At 41.2% G+C, this 25848-nt stretch overlaps 1 protein-coding gene across 1 annotated transcript in view; it reads left to right on the forward strand.

Annotated features, from left to right (window-relative positions):
* Positions 1–25848, forward strand: part of LOC122795736 (BCL2/adenovirus E1B 19 kDa protein-interacting protein 3-like) — an 864428-nt gene that overhangs the window by 477079 nt on the left and 361501 nt on the right. Inside the window, exon 2 of the mRNA XM_044064046.1 lies at positions 13816–13990. Within this exon, the coding sequence (XP_043919981.1) occupies positions 13816–13990 (175 nt within the window). The remainder of the gene's footprint in view (positions 1–13815; positions 13991–25848) is intronic.

Raw genomic sequence — 25848 nt, forward strand, 5'->3', positions numbered from 1 at the left:
TTTTCTGTCTGAGGGAAGTAGTTGTAACCAAAGCACTAGGTGTACTTTAACAGATAGCATACAGAAATGTGAGTTGAACCAAAGCCATTTCATGCCATGCTGTTTGTATTTTCTAATCATTGTTGTCTGCTTTCAGTGTAGACTCGATGTTAACAGCACCTAAGAGGCGCTTAACAGTCCTCTAAATATTAAGGTTAAGTCTTGCTCTGTAGTAGCGCTTAAACAGGCTATTATTTAACCATTTTTTAGTGCAGTCTTGGCTGTCCATGCGCTACAATCAAATACCACCACCACCCATCTGTAGAAATGTAACCCCTTCATCTGTTAACCTTTTCGGTCCTCTCAGCCTGTCTGTCCTAGTAAAAACTTCAGGAAAGCCATTAAAAAAGAATACTGTATTACAGGCATCTAAAAGTCAATTGAATTTCAGATTTCTTCTTCTATGTCACATTTACTGCTATTAATGCAATGAGTTAGCAGTGAGCAAGCAAGAATTAGATTCCTACTTTCATCAACACACAAGCATAGGCCCCGTACCTGAGAGTGTCTCATTGACCACTGTAAGCAATACTGCCTTAAATCCTTACTCAAACGTGATAGTTATCTTGCTATTGTTAGCAATAGTGTTGAATGTACTCTAAAGACATGCTTCCTGTACAAAACATGCAGTAATCTTTAACTTATTAGGCCAGATCAAGAATGCATTCATTGTTCTTTTAAAATTTTAGTTGGGAAGAAGTTGAAGGCATTATAAGCAAGTTAGTCCTGTCGTTCAATGTATAGTATTCTTCTTTGGTGTTTTTCCTAGTCCTAGAACCTCCTTCTAGGCTTCATGGTCCAGTTAATCTGAAACTATATTGTCGGGACCTTCCCAATTTGTCTAGAGCAAGTCTCATTCCTTGTAGTTTTAGAACGTATCTGTGAAATCATACAGAGTCAGTGCTGGAGATCTCATTTTTTGTAGTATGGGACCTTGGCTATGGAATGATACAGCATCAGTGGAGCAGAACCCATTTTGTTTTGTAATTTGTGGTTGTAGCTGTGAAATGGTACAACTTCAGTTGAGCATTATCTGAGCTTTGCTCCAGCTAAGATCTATCTGAAATCAACTGGACATATAAGTAAATTTAAGTGCACTTTTATCTGTCCTTTATCACATAGTTCTGCATTTAATTTATTTATTTGTGTTTCTTACTGAATATGAACTCAACTGAAAGTTGTGGCTGTGTCTCTACAGAGTACGTGTTAGAATGTCTGTGTAGCCATTGATAGCAATGGGGGGTAGTTTCACCTAATGACTGATATCCTGTCCTGCCTTATATAAGTGGAACATTTTGGGTTATTTCTGCTTATTATGTGAGCTTTTCTCTGGCTAAGATCTATCTGAAATCAACAGGACGTATAAGTGAATTTAAGTACACTGTTATCTGTTCTTTTTTTTATAGTTCTGCATTTAATTTATTTATTTGTGTTTCTCACTGAATATTAACTCAACTGAAAGTTGTGGCTGTGTCTCTACAATTAGTTCCCCACCCTCCCTCCCTGTTCTTGGTTTGGTGTTGTTGTTGGTGGCTTTGAATTTGCTCGCCCCTCTTGTAAATTTGTATTTGGATACTCCTTCTGGGCCCATCTCATTTGCTCACTCAACTTAGTGCAGTGAGATCATATTCCGATTTCAGGCACTCCTACTATGTACAAAGAGAGCATTTGGGAAGGACAACCCCTGTAGCCTCTTAATCCTGCTCTGTTCCCTCCTTCAAAAATAAATAAATAAATAAATAAAAAACTAATATATATATATATATATATATATATATATATATATATATATATATATATATATATATATACATATATATTTTATTCAGCTGCTCTTACTGTAACTGTCTTAGTTGCTGTTCTGTGTGCTATCTGTTCAGTCACTCTTACGCTGCACTTATTACTGCTTGTTAGTAGCCTTCTAATTTACTGCCTTCTGCACTTGTTTTTTAGTCATTTGTTAATTTAATTGCATTTATTTAAACTGTATTTGCCGTAATATTGCTACACACTCGTGTGCTAGCCTGCACTGCAATTTGAATTGTATTTACTGCTGTTTAACTACTTTTCTGTATGCTTGTCTGTAATTAAAAAAAAAAAAAAGAAAAAAATTCTAAGCTTGGTTCCTGCCTTTCCTGTAACTGGTCTAGTCCAGATACAGACTTGCTGTATCCAGGACTGTTGGTAAGCTTCTGAACCCCCCCAAGCCTTTCTGTGTTGGAGGGAAGCCTTCTAGCTTATCAGTGGGAGTGGTAAGCACTAGGTAGCCTGACCACCACAAGTGGAGTGGTTCTTGGCCCAGAAATTGTAGTTTATTGACCATTTGGAAAGTTTGTCCATCTCTTTCACCTTTCTGGTTTAAAAGACCACATCTGCGCTTGTTTCCCATCTATCCTGTAACTAAACTACTGGGAAGCACTAGAAAGCATTAAACTGATACAAACCTTTTAGCTTAGAAGAGAGACTTTGGAGTGATTAAGTATCAGTTTTCTGTACTTTCTTGCTGTACTTAACTGTTTTTCCAGTGTTTATTGTGATTCAAAAGCATGTTTTATTTTCACATATTGTACTTATTTGTCTGCCTGCACTTTTAAAAAGCCGTTTTTGTTTAAATAATTTGTTTAACTGTTGTAGGCCATACACTAAAGTGCGACAGCATTTTCTGATCACAGAGGTCTCACAGAAACGGATAACTGGTGCCAGAGCCATGGCCTAAAGTTAAATGCCAAAAATGTAGCTACCAAATAGGTGGCAATCCACTGAGCACAGAAGAAGTTATCAGGGACCTGGGGACCCAGGTTGATAGTAGTCTGTCATTCGACACCCATGTAGCTAAAGTAGTTAGGAAGACCTTCTACATTGCCCACCTTATCATGAAGGGATTCTCATCTAGATCAAGGGAGGTCATAGTCTCCCTATACTCATCACTCATCAGACCAATGATTGAGTACAATGCCCCATTCGAATGTATCTGACCCGACACTTGCAGCAGCTGGAGAGGCCACAAAGTTCCTCACCAAAAGGATAAAGGGTCTCAAACATCTGTCCTATGCTGCCCGACTGAAAGAACTCCAGCTCTATTCAGTCGCTTACCGCTTGCTCAGAGGTGACCTTTGCCTAACATACAAGGCCATGTCAAACCCAGATTTGATGAATATGCTGCACCTCAAAAATACTAGATCCATCAGAGCCACAAGGTCGGGAGACTTAAACCCTCGACGCTATTAATAGACATGCTGGAGGGATAGATTCATCACCCAAAGACTCCTATGCTGTGGAATAAAATCCCGTATATGTGAGGCAGAGCATCCGCTGGCCTTGTTCAAGAGAAATCTTGACCAATGGATGGGAGATCGCAGATATACCCCAGGGATTACCTCAGTGTCACTGCTCGACAGAGGCACAGCAAAATAATGGGTATAGTTCCCCATACTAAAGGGGTGGCGAAGCCACAACTATATATGGGCTAGTGTTGTGCCTCCGGGCAGATAGCCTAGTATGAACCTATGAACCTATGAACCTATTTGTAGTCGTATAAAGCTGTTTTAAGTGTATTTGTAACTGTTTTTGCCTTATCTTTTCAAAAAAACAAAACAAAAAAAATCCTTCTTTCCTGCCTTTCTAAGCTAGTATAGTCCACTTTTCAGGCTAGTGCTGAATTCAGGGCTGTGTTACAAGTTTCTGAGTTGCCCATACCTTACTTGGATAGAAGGAAGTTTCTCTGTTCACCTGTGAGAGAGCGGAGCTTTGAGCAGCCTATCTGTCCCTGGAGGAGTGGTACCAGCCCAGACGTTAGTAGTTTATTGGCCATTTTGGGCTAATTTCTATCCCTTTCATTTCCCTGCTATAAAAACCGCATTTGCACAGTATTGTGCGCTGGGCAGTGCCGGTTAGCTAGGGTTAAATTATTCTTGGCTTCACTAAGTTTCCTCTTCAGGTTTTTCCCTTGAAACTAGTCTGTCAACCTAAGCACTCAGAAAGCATCCTACAGCCCAGCACTTGCTCAGACCTAATAGCAAGCACTAATATACCCTGACACTTAATTGCCCAGCAGGGCAAGGCTCTTTATTCACCCCTCATCAACCAAGCGACTAAGCAGCTCACCCTACTATTCAGGCATGACCAAAGGGCAATTTCAGGTGTACTCTCCAGTCCAGCTGGTGAATCTGCATATCCTGAGGCAATGTTACAACTGCTAATGTGCACAGACAACCCTCTCCTCCTACCACAAAACACTAACATATGCGTGAGATGCAATTATACAGCCAAACTGGAGGCTAAGCTGTCTCCACCCAAGACTGGAACAGATCGTCAAGAGGAGAAGGTTAACACTTGCGCCACACCTCCAGTCACACATAGACCTACTAAACCAGCACTGGCAAAAAATACACATAAATGCACAAACTCATACTCGGAGGCTCTAAATAAAAACCTGCAAAAGCATCAGAGACCTCCAAAGCAGACACCCAAACAACCTGCACCTCCCGTCACAAACCAGACAACACATAAAACACAAAATCAGTGTGCCACACAATCACAACCCTTAAGGCGAAATAACATACCTAACACACTAGTAATAGGTGACTCTATAGTCAGGCACACTGATGTCCCACTCACTAGGCTGGACAAGCAGAAGTTTACTGTTAGCTGCCTGTTGGGAGCCAGAATCCACTACATAACACAACCACTCAGGTCACTCCAGAACAAGTACAAGTATGACTCTGTCATTGTTCATGTTGGTGTGAATGACCTGAGACGTACCTCCCTGGACTAAATGAAAAGAGACATGGAAGAGCTCTCTGATCTATCCTTCCCTCACCAAGAATGATACCTCAGTATAAAGAAAAAAAATTATCAATTTCAACAATTGGCTAAACTTTTGGTGTCATTCAAAGGGGATCCAGTGTCTGTCAGCCTGGGACAACATGCTCGACAAGCTGCGTTGCTTCGCAAGAGATGGCTTGCACCTGTCACCCTTAGGCTTTCGAATTCTGGCCAAGGCTCTTGCTGCCCCCATTGTGCCTTTTTTAGGCAAGGCTCAAAAGTCAAACCCACCTCCGTAAACAGCACAATTAACAAAAAACTGAGGGTTATGCTACTCAATGCCAGGAGTTTAAATCTCAAAATGCATGTGCTCGAAGCACTCTTCAGTATGGAGAACATCGACATCTGTGCAGTAACTGAAACCTGGTTCAAGGCTTCACTGAGCACCCCAGCACTACTGGGCTACAACTCGTACCACACGTTTCGGCCACAATACATGGACCGAAACACAAAAGGAGGGGGTGTATCCATATTCATCAAGGATACCTACACCTCCAGGTTAGTGGCCCAGCATAATACCTCTGAGATCATCCATGTGCAACTAACATCGGGCAAATCTGCAATGCAAATTGTGGCCTGCTACAGATCACCCTCCATGACCCAGGACCACCACTCCACCTTTCTGGAGACACTGGAAAACATAAAGGTCCTACCGAACACCCTGATATTGAGCGATTTCAATTACCCTACTATTAACTGGGAAAACTACTAGAGTACAAACTCCCAGGTCCAGTGCTTCCTGGAATTCATCAACTCAAATACCCTGGATCAGCTGGTAAACTCCCCTACCAGAGGTGAAAACATATTGGACCTGGTCATCACAAACATGGGTTGACAGGTGTTCCACACCGGACGTCAACCCGTCACTGGTTACATTAGACCATAAACTAATCACTCTGGATGTCCACACCCCACCACCACCCCCAACTAAGGAAACCACAGTAAAAAATTTTTCTAAAGCAAACTTCACCTTACTTAAGACAGAGGTGGTAAGTTTCACAGCCCCCACGTTAAAGGATAACGCTGTCCAAGATGCAGAAACCTTTACAAATGCACTCTATGAGCAACTACAAGGATCCATGGATCATTCTATCCCTAGCAAAACCAAGAGTCACTCCTCTAAGAGAAGGAAACCAGTCTGGTGGACCCCTGCCATAAACAAGCTATACAATAGAAGGAGAAAACTAGTTCAGAAAAAAGCAAATCCCAAGAAGGAAAGACATCCCTGATCAGTATCAGTAAGAAACTAAGGTCCCTCATAAAATCACCCAAGACTAACTTCAAAAGAAAAATAGCCAAGGATTCAAAAGATAACCACAAAGCCTTCTTTAGTTATGTTAAGAATCTAAGTGGCAACTCGTAGATATGCACTGAACTAGTGCAAAATAGCACAAAATATACTGAATCTACTGATATTGCAGATAGATTCAGTGCAAACTTCACCCCCCTCTCACCCCCAAAAGGGCCCACAACAATACCGGAAAAGTGTATTGTCCCAGAAATCACAGACACACAGGTGAAAATAGCCCTTTCAAAAGCCAAAAACACAGTGTTAATGGGGCCAGATGGTGTCCCAGGCTGCGTCTTGCATGAACTACAGAACGAATTAACCCCCCACCTAAACACGCTGTTCAACCTCAGCCTCTCCACAGGCTATGTGCCCATAGAATGGCGCACAGCAATGGTTATTTCACTCCACAAAGGAGGTGCCACAACTGACCCTGGTAACTATCGCCCCATAAGCCTGAAAAGCCTGGTCTGCAAGGCTATGGAGCACATCATCATGGAACTCATTAACAAAGACATTGGGAACCTCCAAACACTTGACTCGACCCAGTTTGGCTTTGTTAATGGCAGATCATGCCTACTAAACCTGGTTGACTTCTTCGAGACAGTCACCAAGGTCATAGACGAGGGAAAGGTGGTTCACACAGCCTGCCTTGACCTCATCAAGGCTTTCAACACCATTCCCCACTCGGGTGTTACAGAAAAACTCACCAGCCTGAACATAAACCCCTACGTCACGAGATAGGTTGCCAACTGGCTTACAGACAGAACTCACACGGTAAGAATAGCCTGCTCCAGGTCCGACTCTAAACCAGTCACAAGTGGTGTCCCACAAGGCTCGGTCCTGGGACCCCTACTGTTCGGCATATACTTCTCAGGAGTACAGGCAAACACAGGAGGACTATGGCTAACCAAGTTCACTGATGACTGCAAATTGGGAGCCATAATTGACTCTCTGGCTGACAAGGACATCCTCCAAAAGGGCCTTACTGAGACAGACACCTGGTGTCAAAGTCATGGCCTCAAGCTAATTGCCAAAAAATGCATAGTCATCCCATTTGGGAAAAACAAACCCCCCACAAATTACCACATAGGTGACAGCCCCCTTAATACAGAAGAGATAATACGAGATCTGGGGACCCAGGTAGATAGTAATCTCTCCTTTGACAATCATATTGCCAAAGTAGTTAGGAAATTCTTCTATGTGGCCCATCTAATTACTAAAGGGTTCGGATCCAGAAATAAAGATGTTATAGTGCCCCTATACTCGTCACTCATCAGAGCCATCATAGAGTACAATGCCCCATTTGGGATGTACCTCACAAGACACTTCCAACAGCTGGAGAGACCACAAAAGTACCTCACCAAGAGGATTACAGACCTCAAACATATGTCCTACGCAGCCTGACTGAAAAAACTCCGGCTGTACTCAGTGGCATATCGCTTACTCAGAGGTGATCTTTGCCTGACTTACAAAGCCATATCCAGCTCAGAATTAATGGACATGCTCCACCTAAAGAAATCCAAGTCACTGCGAGCCATGCACTCTAGTGAGCTAAACCTCACCACAACAATAAATGGAACATGCTGGAGGGATAGATTCCTGTCACAGAGACTCCCCATGCTTTGGAACAAAATTCCAAACTACATTAGGCAGAGCCCCTCAATAACACTCTTCAAGAGAAACCTTGATGAGTGGATGGGTAACAGAAAATACACCCCTGGGATCACTTTATTGGCTCTGCTTGACAGAGGATCAGTTAATTAATCAATGGGGCAGTGAAAGCAGACACACTTTGGTTAGGCTTGTAAATGCCTTCGGGCAGATAGCCTAGCACCTACCTATGAACCTATAAGATCTCATTTTGTTTCGTAATTTGTGGCTATAGTTGTGGAATGACACAGTATCAGTGGAGCAAGTCTCATTTTGTTTTGTAATTTGTGGCTGTAGCTGTGGAATGGTACAGTGTCAGTACTGCAGGTCTCACTTTTTGTAAATTGGGACCTTAGCTGTGGAATGAGACAGCATCAGTGGAGCACGTCTCATTTTGTTATGTAATTTGTGACTATAGCTGTGGAATGGTACAATGTCAGTGCTGCAGGCCTCATTTGTTGTAGTATGGAACCTTAGCTGTGGAATAATACCGCATTAGTGGAGTAGGTCTCATTTTGTTTTGTAATTTGTGGTGTAGCTGTGGAATGGTACAGTGTCAGTGTTGCAGGTCACATTTTTTTTGTATTATGGCACCCTAGATGTGGAATGATGCAGTGTCAGTAGAGCAAGTCTCGTTTATTGTAATTTGGGACCCTAGCTGTGGAATGTACAGTTTCTGTGGAGCAAGTCTCATTTATTATAATTTGGGACCCCAGCTGTTGAATGCTGCTGTATCTCTGGAGCAAGTCTCATTTATTGTAATTTGGGACCCCCATCTGTGCAATAGTGCAGTGTGTCTGCAGCAGATGAGACTTATTGTAATTTGGGACCCTAGCTGTAGAATTGTGTAGAATCTCTCTGAAGCAAGTGCCATTTATTGTAATTTGGGTTCTTAGCCGTGGAATAGTGCAGGATGTCTGAAACCAGTGAAACTTATTGTAATTTGGCGAATGGTGCAGCCCCTGGAGGAAGTGTTGTTCATAGCAATTTGGGACTCTAGCTGTGGAATGGTGCAGTCTATCTGGAGCAGGTGTCACTTATTGTAATCTGGGACCCTCTGGGACATGTGTTATTTATTGCAGTTTGTAACCTTAGCAATGAAATGGTATAATCTGTTGTTCTGACTTCATTTAAGCTAAGAGTAAAGCATCATCTATTTGTTAAGAAATAGGCTGCTGACTCCAGTAATCCCAAACTGGGCTTTTAAAAAAAATGATTAGCAACAGATATCAGAATATGGAAAGTATAAATTACTGATTGGTGTGTTGTCATTCTAAAGAAACTAATAGTTGTTAATTTCATTGCAGTATTACTGCAGAATATGTGTCCTAGTTAGATTCTAGTTAGATGACAGCAGCCAGACTTGCAAAAGACCTTTGCGGTCTTAAAAATGCAGTTCCTTATAAATGTTCTGGAATGGTTTATGATAGTGGTTTGAAAAATACATCAAAGTTGCAGTCTATTTTAACTGGTGAAATAAAAATACACAGAAGTGATAATTATATTCTATTTTTTTTCGACATCAAGTCATGCAACAGTTTCATGGGGCATGTGGATAGTTTTCTATGTGATACTAAGTAAAGAGAACTATGTACCTAGACTCATAAATTCCTTGCATTTAGTAGCTGAGGAGTGTACTGGAGAAATCATATAATAAGCCATAGAATGGAAACCCCTTTGAAGCATCAGAGTAAAGACTTTTTCCAAAGCTTTCAAGTGAAAATTTTATATAGCACTTTGTGAAATCTCTGTTATGGGATGTTCTAGAAAAATCCCATTAGTTCTGATTTAATGTTCTAAGTCATGCCTCTCCAAAACGTATTAAAATATATTTTTGTGCCAGTTTTGTGTGAGTGAGAGGGTGTGTGTGTGTGTGTGTGTGTGTGTGTGTGTGTGTGTGTGTGCGCACGCGTGTGGTGCATGCGTGCGTGTGTGTGCATGCGTGCGTGTGTGTGCATATGTGCGTGTGTGTGTGTGTGTGTGTGTACGTTTGTGAGTGTGTGTTGGGGAGATGGTGTGGATCACCCACTATCTCATGCAGATGGTTTTACCCCAGCAGCCCTGTCCTTAATAATGTTACCTCTTCATCTTCACAGCTCACTAGTAAGGGCTGTTACTCTCCATTTTGGAAGCTTTGTCTCGCAATTTTATACTTTGCACAACTGCATTTTATCAAACTGTGCATATTCAGTCTACAGCACTATTCTTATAAAAAGCTGCATCACATTAAAGATTTATATAGAGGTAGCTTTTAACTACTGCTGTAAGGGCTGTACAATAGTTACACACTCCCCTCTACTACCATACCTCTCTACCTCTCAATGCAAGAAATCTGGACAAAGCCCTTCAAAATGGAGGAACAAAGGCCTGAAAATATGGACATATTTTAAATATTGCTCTTATAAACTTGGAAAGTTTCTAGCGTAACACTGTTTGTTTTCACATACATTTTTCTTAAGGATTTGAAGTCTGAAACTCAAATGTATGTCATTATTTAGTGACTTCAGCCCTCAAATCATTCCAGTGATTTGCCAGAAAATCACAAATTTTATGAGGAACAGGCCAAAAATATGAGCCAAAAATCTGGACATTCTGTGAAAATTTGGACAGTTGAGAGGTATGTCTAGTAAACATACCTGTGCAAATTTCAGTTTTACTACTTGGTGTATCATTCATTAGATCTTGCAGAGCTGGGTAGTACAATCACAGATGGAATGCTGAAGGATGTCTTTGTTACATGTGGTATGATGTTTCCATGTGTTTTTTAATTTTAAAATGTGTTTGGTTAGAATGTGAGCATCAGATGGCAGAAAGGTAAATGTAGTTTTTTCAAGTGGCACTACTGAAAATAGCTTGGTTTAACTTTTACTTAGGTGATACTGAAATGGATAAATCTGAAAGTATCCACAAGTCTCCCAATGAGGCAATGCAAGACAGTCTGTAGATAAAATATCAAAGAACCCAAAAGCAGAGTAAGAAGGCACAACATCCAAACACGCAAATCCAAGTATAAAACTCCTTTATTGTACAATGGTAAGCACTTTCATAGTTGAACAAAACCACTTCATCAGACAAGGAATGATGAAACTAAACACCTTATATACATACACAATGAAATCAATTAAAATTCCCTCCAAAACTCTTAAAGGGACATGAGCAAAAATCAGCCCTTGCCTAGCTTCTTCATTTTCAATACAGGCTTTACAGATACAGATTCATTCAAGCCATATTGTTTATGTGCTGCAAGTCTAAAAATCCACTGTAGTTCAATACTTTCAGTATTAGACACAATGGGGCCTAATCTATTAAATTTATGCATGACACGAAGGACTTGAAAAAGGAACCTATGGTCAGATCCATATTCTAATGTGTGTTTGGCCAATGTACTATAAGTAAAAGATGTCCTAGTGCAATAGTCATAGTCCCTTATTCTTATTCTCAAAGACCAATTAGTTTTCCCCACATAAAAATGGAAACATGTAACACAATGAGCCACATAAATTAAATCAGTAGTGTTATAATGTGCCCACCATCTCATTTCCCTTAATTTACCAGTGGCTGGATGTTTAAAAAACCTAGATTCATCAATGAACTCACAGAAATTACAGAAATTACAGGAACCACACTTGTGTGTTCCTGTAGCCACAAAAGGTACTTTTTAAAACTTAGGATAGTACAAATGTTGCTTCAAACTTCTTTTATTTTTAAAGACAAACTTAGGTTCATGTCCCACTATATCACTAGTTTTAGAATCAACCAACAAAATTTGCCAGTTGTCAAAAATCACCTTTTTTATATTGTCAACATCACTCGAAAAAGATAAAGATGGGATATTGATAAAATGAAACAATGTGTAGATGCTGCGATAAGTGAGTGCTTTTATATGGGCTTATTTGAGGAACAGTTTTTTGAATATCTAACTGTGGATGAACCGTTAATACCACAACTGCACGGTCTTCCTAAGATCCATAAGCATGCTACTTTTCCTCCCTTTAGGCCGATTGTGGCTAGAAGTGGATGGTTGACTGAACCATTGGCCATTTATCTGGACACACAACTAAAGATAGTTCTGAATCAATATCCAATAGTATTGTGTGACACACAACATTTTTAACTGATCTGTATGAATACATAAGAACACAGGGAGAATGTGATTTTGAATTATTGGCTACGCTGGATGTAACTTCACTATTTACATGTATACCCAATGAAGATGGAATTTGTATGGTAAAGAATGCATTATCTAAAAGCAGACAGTTGTCAGATGATGGGATTGATTTTTTATGTATGCTTTTAGAATTGGTTCTGGAGTATAATGTATTTTTATTTGTAGACAAATATTATTGGCAAACAGCTGGCATTGCTATGGGCACCAGCTGCGCCAACTCTTATGCCAATATTGTTATGGTGGAGTGGGAGCAGAGTAATATTTTGAATACATCTGAAGTGGCGTTTTATTGCCGCTTTATCGATGACCACTTTATGAGTTTAATACTTTTCTTGAAAAATTAAATAATAGCAGTTGTTTTTTTGAAATTTGCATCCAATGTATCTGCAAGTATGATAGAGTTTTTAGATGTTTCTGTTATGTTGAATGAAGGTAATCTTTCAACTAAAGTGTATAGAAAACCGTGCTACACTCCCTCTTTCCTCCATCGTACCAGCATGCATCCTGGTCATGTATTTTCCAACATTATGGTGGGTCAAGGGATGAGGGTGTCACGGCTATCATGTAAGCAATGTGATTTTAAAAATGAAATGGAATATTTACACAATGCTTTTATACAGAGAGGATATTCCTCATATGAAATTTCTAAAGCTTTTAAAAAAGGACAGGCTGAGCATAGTGGGCGAGCTAAGCCATTTTTTCAGATAGGTCGATTTACAAGTTGTATCAGGTGATTTTAATACTAAATACATGGCTGGGGATAGATTACCTGTTTATCTTTTTCTAGCGATGTTGACAATATAAAAAAGGTGATTTTTGACAACTGGCAAATTTTGTTGGTTGATTCTAAAACTAGTGATATAGTTGGACATGAACCTAAGTTTGTCTTTAAAAATAAAAGAGGTTTGAAGCAACTTTTGTGCTATCCTAAGTTTTACAAAGCACCTTTAGTGGCTACAGGAACACACAAGTGTGGTTCCTGTAATTTCTGTGAGTTCATTGATGAATCTAGGTTTTTTAAACATCCAGCCACTGGTAAATTATGGGAACTGAGATGGTGGGCAGATTGTAACACTACTGATTTAATTTATGTGGCTCATTGTGTTACGTTTCCATTTTTATGTGAGGAAAACTAATTGGTCTTTGAGAATAAGAATAAGGGACCATGACTATTGCACTAGGACATCTTTTACTTATAGTGCATTGGCCAAACACACATTAGAATATGGATCTGATCATAGGTTCCTTTTTCAAGTCCTTCATGTCATGCATAAATTTAATAGATTAGGCCCCATTGTGTGTAATACTGAAAGTATTGAACTACGGTGGATTTTTAGACTTGCAGTACATAAACAATATGGCTTGAATGAATCTGTATCTGTCAAGCCCATATTGAAAATGAAGAAGCTAGGCAAGGGCTGATTTTTGCTCATGTCCCTTTAAGAGTTTTGGTGGGAATTTTAATTGATTTCATTGTGTATGTATATAAGGTGTTTAGTTTCATCATTCCTTGTCTGATGCAGTGGTTTTGTTCAACCGTGAAAGCGCTTACCATTGTACAATAAAGGAGTTTTATACTTGGACTTACGTGTTTGGATGTTGTGCCCTCTTACAGTGTTACTCTGCTTTTGGGTTCTTTGATAAATCTGAAAGTATATTAATACATTTCATTTGCAGTACCATTTTTAGTAAAGACATAAATAAGTACATTATACAATTTTAAGGGCAGATAGTATAGATCTCCAGCAAATTATGTATTGTATTTATTACATTTATTAATGTTTAGTCATTTTAAAAGCCACAGTTGCTTAAGTCTTACAGTGACATATGTTTGTTTTGACAGATTCCTGGGTTGAAGTACATTATGGTCAAAATAATAGCTGGAAGAGCAGTGGAGGAGGGATAGAACATATTCCATCTTCCTCTTCAATCCATCAAGAAGATATGGAAAAAATCCTTCTGGATGCGCAGCTGGAGTCAGAAAAGAACAGTTCAAAGGGCAGTTCACATAGTGGCAGGTTTGTGTAACATGTGATCCTATTATTGTGCTACTGACTCTGTTTTCTTTAACGTTAGCAGTCAGATTTTATTATGTACACACAAGTCATGTTTAATAATAACCAAACGTCTAAACGAGGAGTGCCACTCTGATGCCAGACCCACCTTGCATATAAGTGGGAATTTCCATTTTATTTTGTAAGAATGCCAAAAATGGACAGATCTTCACAACAACATTTTAATGGAAAATGAATGGCTGTATAGTGTTATTGTAGTGCTTTCTACCTACCTATCTAGTAAACACAGGCATTTGAGTATGTGCTTGTAGACTCCCACACACACACACACACACACACACACACACACACACACACACACACACACACACACACACACACACACACCTCTGCCTTATTTCCTGCAATCTATAAAAGGTGCTTTCTTTTTACCTACAAGAGGGAGTACTGTCTACTGAGACAGAAATAGTTGTATCTGAAATGCAGTTTTCTGGTCAGTACTATATTTGTGAGCGATGAAGCTGATTATAACTATTGGCTAGAAAAGACTAATCACCCCCCTCTTTTTTGTATACCTACCCTGAGTGGCAGCTGCATCTATTGCACTGTCTGACATCCCTCCTCTGGGCCAGTGATTAAGGAGTCTCAATCCTCACCATGGACACCAGTGAGGGACATTCACTTGGAACACAAAAATAGATACACACAGAGTATTTCCAGATGCAGCTCTCTGCATCAAGCACAATTTCCCTTAAGAGCACAGAAGGAACACATTCTGTGTGGGGCTGGGTTTCTCTCTCTCTCTCCCCAGGCTCCAAATAAGACTCCCCACTGACACAGGTGAAGAATTGAGTCCTCAGCTGAGTGTTCCAAACAAAGTCATCCATCATGGTCTCTGTGAAACCAGTGCTCTATGTCCCTGCTCCAAGTAGCTGACACACACATTCTTTGAGATGTAATTTTCACACACACACACACACACACACACACACACACACACACACACACACACACACACACACACACACACACACACACATACACACACACCTGTGATAAGCTGGCACAGATTACCCACTCTGCTATCCTTTGGCCAGAATATAATGTAGTTACACCCACCAGCCAGCTACTGTAAGGTTCTTACAAGGGTACCCAATTATACTGAGTGAAATTAATACTAATATAAATTATGATATTTGACCAATGCAACAAGGCTTTCAGAAGCAGCCACGGTGTCACCAAATAAATTTAAGTACTCTCAAAGGTTAAAATATTCTCTAAAAGACCAGCCACAATGAAACGTTTAAATATATTTAATAATAAATAATAAAAGAACATGAAAATACTAAATATCTATTTACAATAAACACCAGAGTTTTATTCACAGGAAATATAACAATAACACAGATAGAAAGATTCACACAGATACAGAAAAACAATACTTAGCTAATCTCACTAGATTTTCTTGACTGATGTAAATAATTAATGTCCCCTAATTCACTTACTAGAGCAAGGCAAGATGATATAGGTGAGTGGTCCTTCTTTGTCAGGTTTCCAAAATAGACTGCACTGAGATTTCTGTCTCATCTAATATTAAAACATAATTTCATTACAGGATTACAGAATGACATCACATACATCTGATCACTTGACTTCTGGTTCCTACACTACCCCCTCTACTAAAAACTGAGCCACAATCTTGCACATATGTGTTAACTTACCATACACACACATAGAGCTTTGCTAAGATGTGTTATAGCATCTGGAAGCTAAAAGAAATTTCAAAAACTTCTACCCTTCCAAGATAGCAATTAGTTCACCCTTAAGAACAATACAATAGGATTCCTATTAATGGTTTTCACAGATATTTTGCCACTGGCTGCAATCAGAACTGTATGAAACAATCTTTATGGCCTAAACCAGGTAATTTAATTTCAGACTATTTTTTCAAAGTTAGCTGGACTGAGATTAACTTCTCCTCTTCCTGTATACTCTGTTACAATATATTCAATTCAACAGTTACAATACAGTTTGACATACAGGTGTCTTTCTTTTCTGTCCAGCAGGACCCACTCTTGCTACATTTTTAACACAAGCAACTTTGCAAATACATTTTCAACACAAGCACCAGTACAAATCTGTTTGCTATACAAATGAAATATAATTCATTACAAAACTCCAGCTAGCTATGCTGGCATATGCTACATATCCACTGCCCCACTTTTCCTGGCATAGCTGGCAATACCTCACATTATCACATCCCCTCCCCTTTTAAGACTGAATGTAGTTTCTCAAGTGACCCTTGAGAACATTTGCTTGAGAGGAATGAGCCTTTCTGGGAATACATTAACCCATACCCTGTCTTGAGAACCCATCTGCATTGGCATTGCTGACCCCACTGCAGTGCTGCACTGTCATGTCATATGCTTGCATCCCTAGGCTTCACCTTAATAACTTGACATCTTACTGGCTGGCTCAATGTGGCCGTGGATCCCCATCAGACTCCTCCTGCCTCCCACTGCAAATACTCAGCACCAGGGCCTTCCTATCATGATATGGCTTCATCATGTTAACATGGTACAGTTTGATGTCCTTCTATTCCCATGTTGCAGTATTCATAACATGAGGGAGTTTCTGCTTAGGCGATCTGAACATCCAGCCAGTGTACCAATGACTTAAGCTACTGCAAGGTACGTGCAACATTGCACATAGCTGAGTGTCAGTGATAAAAGTGATGACTGCACATACCATTCTCAGAACGTCTTTGCTGCCAGTCTGAATAACATCTCCCAGCCATCTGTCTGATCGCTGACAGTTTATCTTCTTTCAGATAATTGCCCCATTGGAGAAATTCTTTTACACTTTTGCTACTGCATGCATGTTAGAGGTTATTGTCATCCAAGAAGGGCAAGTGCCACTGTGGAAGGCAGATTCCACACAAAGACCAGTGTCTTTTTTGTCTGTGGGTCTGATCATGATTATAAGGCCTGTGCCATTTGCCAGGCATTTGTCCCCAAAAGTATCCATAGTCATCTGTCCACCCTTAATTTATACCTTGAGAATTAGAGACTGAAGCGACTAGCGCTAGGTATGGAAGGTACTGCTGGTCTGTCAGTTGAGCCCCTGAAGAAAAAAGATGAAAAAGGTAATGCCAGAATCTTTGGCTGTACCTCTGATCTTGGACATCCTTCTCAAGGCCAGTGAATGCCCAGAGGTACGTACGATGTCAGGTCCTCCTTCTTCAGTGAGTAATGATCTAGAAGCCACTAGTGAGGGATCCTACAGCATGTCCACAGAGGTTTTGCAGATGTCTGTTTTGGGCGGTAAGGGAGAACACAGGCTCGCTCTTTCTAACGTTCCTTGCTGTACCTCTCCTGCTCCTTCCATTGAGGTTGTGCCGATGTCCGATCCAGAGCCTAGGCCTACAACTGCCCTTCCTTCCCAGCCTAGGGTAGGCCTCCCTCTCAAGCGAAAACAAAAACATGTGCCTCCCAGTCTTGAGTCTTCCTCAGACTGGCAAGCTTTTTCTCAAGGGATTTTGAATGCTTTCCTGGCACTTAGGCCTTCCACCTCACATTATCCTACCTCAGCATCTCATATTTCCCTTTCTCCATTTGCTGAACTTGAGACCTGTGAGGAGGATTGATTCATCCTCTGATGAATCACTGGCTTACTCCACTCAAATTGATTCTCCTCTGGAATATGTCTTCCTTGAAGTGGATTCCAACGGTAGGGATTCTCCTGCAGAAGATATTTCCTTTGGAGCGACTGTCTCCAAAATGAGGGACTTTTTCAAGTGGGAAAGCTCACAGGTCTCAGAGGTACAAAAGAGGTATTATGACCTCTTACAAATTGACACTCCTTCTCCTTCAGCCATCCCTACTGTATTGCCAGCCTTTTAAGATGCTTTTCTGCCAGTATCTAAAAATACTGATTCTCAACCTCCTGCTCCTAAAAGGCCAGACAGGTTTAATAAGGTGCCTTAGGACAGTGTAAATGTCCTCTTGCAAACCCAGCTGTGATCTCTCTGTTTACTAAGAAAACTGCCAAATTACTGCCCTCTACCAATTTCCTGCTCAGATAATGTGAATAAAATGATGGAGAGAATTGGTAAAAAGGTATATACCTCTTCCACTCTGGCCTTCAAGGCCATTAATTATCAGACACAAATGTCCAAATATGTTCTGTCTGTACTTTCACAGGCCACCAAATTGCTGACTGATCTCCCAGTCTCTGCAGCAAAACCCCAGCTTTCTTTTCTCTAGAGACAGTTTTCCCAGGTTACCAGACATTCCATTAAGTAAATCAGCAGCATCTGGTTTGGTCCTCAGGACATTATGGATGCAGCCCTGGACAATACTGCCTTTTTGGTTCTAATGTTGCAGCCCTCTTCAAATCTAGTCAAGAGAAAGAAAAAGAACTTCAGGACCTTAAACATATTTTTGTCTCCCTAGTTCTTAAATTTCATAGGAACTACCCTTCTGGAATTAATTTTGTAAGGAAGAAGACCCATACACCTTCCCAAGAACGCACAAAGACCACGCATAGGCAGACACCTTCTAGGTCTCGGCCATCCTCAGCTCAAAAGGCCTCTTCTCCAAAAAAAGCCAGGTAGTTTGTGACTACCTGACAACCTCCTCAGAAATCCCCCTTTCCCAGCGCATTTCTCACTCCCTTTCAATTTGGGCAAGCATTGCCACAGACAGATGGGTCCTATCCATTATCTAGGAGGTTATTACATGGCTTAGAAATCCACTTCTCCCTTCATGGGGATTCCACAACCTCCAAAGGACCAGATCCACCTTTTCCCTCAAGTCATTCAAGACATTCAGGCACCACAGCACTCAGTAAAATGATTTATTTAACTTGCTTATAGGTTCATAGGTTCATAGGTTCATACTAGGCTATCTGCCCTAGGGCATTTATAAGCCTAGCCAGAGTATGTTTGGCTTTTGCCACCCATTTTAAATTAATTTTGCTATGCCCTTTTTCGAGGTTAGTATACTGTGCCTCTGTCTAACAGTGACACAGAAGTGATACCCGGGGTAAACCTATGATCTCCCATCCACTCATCAAGACTCCTCTTGAAGAGAGTCAGTGAGGGACTCTGCCTAACCTCGACTGGGATTTTATTCCAGAGTGAAGGGAGCCTCTGGGTATAAAATATATACCTTCAATCTGTAAAGCTCTTCCCAGTGGTGAGAATCAAACCTCACACCTTGTGACTGAAAGGCATACACCTTAACCACTGTACCACTTAAAGAGGAAAAAGGTTATATTCCAGAAAGTTCTTAGTCCCCAGGAAAGATGGGCCTTGGAGAGGAATTTTAGACTTGTTCCAACTCAGTTTATTCCTTCAAGTACCCTCCTTCAGGATGCTCACCCTGCAAACTCTGTTCCTTCTTTTGTTACCTCAGGCATACCTAGTCTCCTTAGACATAAAGGATGCATGCCTTCACATTCCCATCCACCCTCTATTCAGGAAATTCTTATGTTTTCTGTTGCTTCCTGTCATTTTCAGTTCTGTGCTTTGCCCTTTGGACTCTCTATGGCACCAAGGGTATTCACAAAGTGTTTGGCTCCTGTCATTGCCTTTTGCAGACTACAAGGGATTCTCACTTACTTGGATGACCTGCTCATTCAAGCAGAACATCCAATCACCTTGCAACAGAACCTTCAAACCACCATCTCTTTGCTCCTCAGTTTGGGTTTCACTCTCAACTATAGCAAGTCTTCCCTAACTTTCTCTCAGGACTGGGTTTTCCTGGACAGACCTCACGATGGCCTTCCTGCCTTCACAAAAGTTGCAGTCTCTGCAGACTTCATTCCATCAGTTGCTTTCTCTACCTTCTCTGACTGCCAGGAAATTCCTCAGGAGGCTCAGCTTCATGGCTTCGGTTGTACCAATGCCAGCCGTACCAGACTTCACATGGGAAGATTTCAGTGGTACTTGAAAACACTCGGGTCCCAGCATGCTCATCCTCTAGGATTTGTACTTCCACTTCTGCCTTGCCTAAAGAAGGAATTGCATTGGTGGATTCACCAGATTTCTTGGAACCCTGGACTTCCCCTGCAGCAACTACCCCTATTCAGGAAATATTTATGTAAGCTTCAGATCTGGGGTGCGGGCAACCCTGGGAAACCTAAAAGTCCAAGGCCTATGGTCTTCCTCCATAAGGAAGCAGCACATCAACATCAAAGAGATGAGGGCTCTGATCTTGGCCCTTCAAGCCTTCAGGTCATCCCTCCTTCCAGGTCAATTGAAGCTGTTCACAGACAACACCATGGTTCTCTGGTATGTAAACAAGCAGGGGAGAACAAAGTCCTACCTATTTTGCAGATTAGCAATCCAAGCCTGGGAGACTGCTCTTCAAGCAAATGTAATTTTATCTGTGGTTTACATCTCATCAGCTCTAAATATGCAGGCAGACACTCTGAGCAGATCCATATACAAGACCACGAATGTATGATCCACAGGGATGTGTTTTTGGACATTCTCCACCAGAGGGGCACTCCTCAAATAAATCTCTTTGCCTCTCCTTTGAACAGACAACTTCCAAAGTTCTGTGCCAGAGGCCCTCATCCTCTGGTTTGGAAGGTGGATGCCCTATCATTCTCCTGGAAGGGGATGTTTCTCTATGCATTCCTCCCTTCCACCTAATTCAGAAAGTTCTCCTGAAAATACAGAAGGACAAACCAAAAATCTTGTTGGTGACCCCCTTGTAGCCAAGACATTAGTTCCCTCTTCTTCTGCAATTAGGCAAGGGCACACATCCCAAGTTACCCCACAGGGTGGATCTGCTCACACAAGACAAGGGATCTCTCATTCACCTACATTTGGCAACACTGAACCTGACCTTGTGGGTGATAGGCTTCTGATTCCTTTCAGACACCTTTTTTTCTGAAGATGTGCTTCTAGTCCTGCAGGAGGCCAGGAAACCTAATACAAGGAGACTAGTTGTCCAAATGGAAGAGGTTCTCAATCTGGTGCCTTAATAAGAGACTAGGTCCATTTTTAGTGGATATTCCTCTAGTCCTTTCTTACTTATGTGAACTGCTCAAGGCTGGACTGCCTTATTCTTCAGCTAAAGCCCATTTGTCAGCCATTTCTGCATGTCTGTCTTTGTCTCCCCTCCCTTAGCTTCTAGGTTAGAGGTCAAAGTTTTCGTAAAAGATGTCCTTCATATCAGACCTCAGAGGAAGCCTGTTCCTCCTCCCTGTGACCTAAATTTTGTCTTGGAAAAACTGACCCAGACTCCCTTTGAGCCTGCTGCTTTCTCTTCCCTAAAATTCTGCACTTGGAAAACTGTTTTATTAGTATCCATTACTTCTACGAGGTGAGTTTTAGAACTCCAAGCTTCAATGGCTTCTCAGCCTTTTGTGATTTTTCACAAGGATAGGGTGCATCTGCATGCCAGCCCTTCCTTCATGCCTAAAGTGGAGAATAATTTGTTCCTCAATCAATCTATTCATCAGCCCACCTTTTTCCCTTCTCCTCAAAACTCAAGTGAGAAGGTGCTGCACACTTTAGCTGTACACAGACAACTTAGATTTTATCTGTACAAGACCAAATCCATTATAAAGGCTGAGCAGTTGTTTGTTTCCTTTCACCCCAGGGTGCTGGGTAAACCTGTCTCTAAATAGACTATTTCATCTTGGATCTCAAAGGCTATTACCTTTTGCTATCTTTCTCAGGGAAAATTTCTTTCTTCCTCTGTTAAGGCCCATTCAACTAGAACTGTGGCCTCATCTGGAGCCTTCTGTAAAGGATTGTACACTGACTGTATCATAAAAGCAGCTACTTGATCCTCTGTTTATACCTTTACAAAACACTACAAACTGGATTCTATTTCCAGATCCAGAGCAGGGTTTGCGAGAGCAATTCTGCATGGATTTGTGGAGACTTCTTGTGCCCCCCACCCCTTCTCACTCATGAACTTTGGTATTCTCCCTTATGTTATGAATACTGTAACATGGGAATAGAAGGATATGGAATAGTTGTGTAAAATCTTACCATAGCCATAGATGTCCTTTTCTTCCATGTTTCAGTATTCTATCCCGCCCCTCCTTGGTTCATGCTCTTCCTTGGATATGTCTTTGGATATACCTTTGCCTCTTAGCCTTGGACTGGTATTCTGACAGGGGCATTCAGTTGAGAGGATGATATGTGCAGATGTCACCTTTATATCTGATGCTCGGCTGTTATATGTGCAACGTTGGATGTAGTACCTTGCAGTGGCTTAAGTCTTTGATATACTGGCTGAACATTCGGGTTGCCTAGGCAGAATCTCCCTCATGTTATGAACACTGCAACATGGAAGAGAAGGACATCTATGGTTATGGTAAGATTTTACACAACTATTCTTTCCCCTGCCTTCTGCCTAGCAGGCTTACCATGTAGTTAACATCACTGACCTTACTTATCACTTTGAAGCATCCCCCCTAGCTGCATGCAGCTTATTGTGTCTGACAGGAATGAGTACCACAACCTGCTGTCCCACAGCATACTCTCAGACTCGAGCATTCCTATCACACCAGACCTTTTTCTGCTGTTGGACTCCTGCCAGGTTCTCGTGGGCCAAGCCCATGAGCTCCCTAAGCCTTGTCCTGAGGTTTAGGACATATGCCACAACAGGCTCCTTGTGGTATTCAAACTCACCCTCCCACTCATCACAAATCAAATCTAAAGGACCCCTCACCCTATGCCCATACAACAACTCAGAGGGTGAAAAAATGTGGATTCCGGGGGGGGTCATCTCTGTATGCAAACAGCAGATGGAGGCAATATTTGTCCCACTCTCTCTCTTAAACTGGTCTGCAAATGCCCATAGCATGGTTTTTAGTGTAGAATTTAACATCTCCACAAGACCATTAGTCTGCGGGTGGTAGGGACTGGTTTTTAGGTGCTTCACCCCACAGCGCTCCCACAGACAAGCCAGCAGGTCTGACATGAAATTGGCACCTCTGGCAGTTAGTATTTCTCTTGGGAAACCTACCCTGCTGAAAATCTCTAACAAAGCATTTGCCACCTTCTCTGCCTTGAAGGAGGACAGACCCACCGTCTAAGGGTATCTAGTAGCATAATCTGGTACCACTAGGATATACTTATTCCCTGTGGAACTTGGGGTACTAAGAGGCCATAGCTACTATCTGAAATGGCTCCTCAATCACAGGCAAAGGCATCAAAGGAGCTTTGACCTTGTCTCCTGCCTTGCCTACTTTTGGCACTGCTCATAAGTCCTGCAGTACCCTTTTTATATCCCTTGCAATCCCAGGGCAATTGAAGTTCTGCATAAAATGCCTCTTGACATGCTTTATGCCCATATGACCTGCAAAAGGAATGTCATGGGCTATGGCTAGAAGTGACAGATGGTAGGCTCTAGGCACTACCAACTGCTGTATTACCTCACCCTCTAGCCCTCCCTCAGGGGTCCACTTCTTGCACAGTAACCCTTTGTTGCAGTATATAAACTCTCCCTTTCCTTGAGAGTCAGGTGCCTACCTATTTACCTCCCTCAAGCCTCTTAGTGTAGGTTCCAAGAACTGAGCCTGTCTCAACTCTATCTTTGTGATCCTTCCCAGCTCCACTTCCACAGGAAGTCTGGTATCCTCTGACAGTGGTGCTTCACTGTCAACCTGGGTGCTACCACTCACCTTTGCCGTTATAGTCACTCTGTCCAGGGGCTCCAACTCTGAAATAGCCACATTGCCAGCCCCGGCTTCAGGTGTGGTGTCTGAGTCTCTCCCAGGCTACCAGCCCTACATGTCTCCAAGCCTGACTGCATGTAACTGCATGCACACAAGGTACTGCATTATTAAAATCATTCCCTATCAAGGTATTTGCAGGGATGTCCTCAAACACACCTACTTGCTTGTTTCCTTTTCCACCCTCCCAGTCAAGGTGAACCTTAGCCAAAAGCATTTGGAATGAGGTTTCTCCTAAAGCTGTGACTGGAGTGGACTGCGCGAACAAGTACTGCTCCTCTTTAACCACTGCTGGCTTCACAATGCAATGCAAGGAACACATACAAATGATGATAATAAGACCCTAAATGAACAGTCACCTACAGCAGCAAGTTAAGTAAATCATTTTACTGAGTGCTGTGGTGCCTGTTTACTTTTTATGTCTTTTATTTTTAGTGTATCTAGTTAAAATCGGCTTTATCTTAGTGGCAGAATTTTCTCTCTTTTTTGTTGTCTGTATTTTTTTAAGTTCGCCCATGGACATGGCAACATGGTATAGATTTAGTCCATCAACCACTAGTGTTAACGATCAGTAATACTTGATATTCATGAACTTTTGGACGTTAAACTCAATCTGTTGATGCAAGGAACAGATACAAATGATGGTAAAAAGAGCCTAAATGAACAATCACCGACAGCAGCAGGTTATATAAATCATTTTGCTAAGTGCCGTTGTGCCAGTTTACTTCATATTTCTTTAGTATTAGATATAAAACCATGTGAAACTCATTTAATTTTAATGGATAACCTTTGAGACAGAGGTGTGTGGTTGTCATTGTGTAGAGGTCTAAAGCGAGAAGAGAAGAGAGAAAGCGCATGTTGGGACTGTTAATAAATTTGTCTTATGAAAGGTAGAGCATGGAGTTTAAAAATAATGTGACACTGATGTGAACTGAAAATTTTATTAGTATCATTCTGAACTAGAATTAAAGTGGGTTCTGGCGTGTAGCTCGCAAGACATTTCCCTGTTGAGTTACATCGCTGAAACCAATTGGCTGAAGCAGCAATTTGCAATAGAGAAATATGGCTGAATAGCATAGCCGCTGCAGCTGTACACTATGCACAGTAATTTTACAACTGGTGGCGATCCTTACAGACAGCTGCCCGGCCGTATTCTAGCAGGGATGGCCATACTAGATGTGTGCCATGTTCCATAGTCTCATGTAAGGAATGCATTTATTTTATTTATTTATTTTATTGTCAGACGTCTGACAGTAAAATAAATAAATAATACAATAAATGCATTCCTTACATGAGAATACGGAACATGGTACACATCTAGTACAGCCGTCCCTGCTAGAATATGGACAGGCAGCTGTCTGTAAGGATCGCCACCAGTTGTAGAATTACTGTGCATTGTGTACAGCTGCAGTGGCTTTGCTATTCGACCATATTGCTCTACGGCAAATTGCTGCTGCAGCCATTTGGTTTCAGCAATGTAGCTCGCAGGGAAATGTCTTGCGGGCTACACGCCGGAACCCGATTAAAGTAAATGATAAAGTTCAGTCTCTAGTTTAGTTGTTTATTTATTATATTTGTTTACCGGGTAATGATTGTCTGGGCCAGAAACCCATTTTCAGCGGTGACCTGGGGAGAAAAGCTCCAAACACAAATTTGAGAAAAATTAAAAAAAGCCAATAATATTAACAATATTACTAATGTTTGATAAGTCACAGTGTAAACAAAAATATATACAGTTACAAAAGTGTTTGACTATTGATTTCCTAGAATTTAAGATCACACTAGCTGCTAATAGGAGAAGTATAATAAAATGTTAGCCAAGTGGAAAAAATAAAACAGTAGACATGGGCTAGAGCTAGATAGGAAAGGAGTAGTTATAAGAGAATACATGGAGAGTGGGTAGACTTAGCCAGGAGTATGAGAGGAGCAGAGCCAATGATTTGCTAGATGTTCTTTTAGGAGGTGTTTGAACTGATGATAGCTAGGGTTTTTTGCAATGGGTTGAGGAAGAGTGTTCCAAAACTTAGCAATTTTATGGGAGTAGAGAGAGGTACCATTAGTGTTATGGGGTTGAATAACCTTTAACATTAGTTTGTTTAAGGACCTGAGTGATCTGTAATTTATATTGGGTAGAATTAGGTTAGTAAGTGTGGAGC

The sequence above is a fragment of the Protopterus annectens genome, chromosome 2.part2, assembly GCF_019279795.1.
Source record: "Protopterus annectens isolate FY-2018-M chromosome 2.part2, PAN1.0, whole genome shotgun sequence".
NCBI classification, from domain to species: Eukaryota; Metazoa; Chordata; order Ceratodontiformes; family Protopteridae; genus Protopterus; species Protopterus annectens.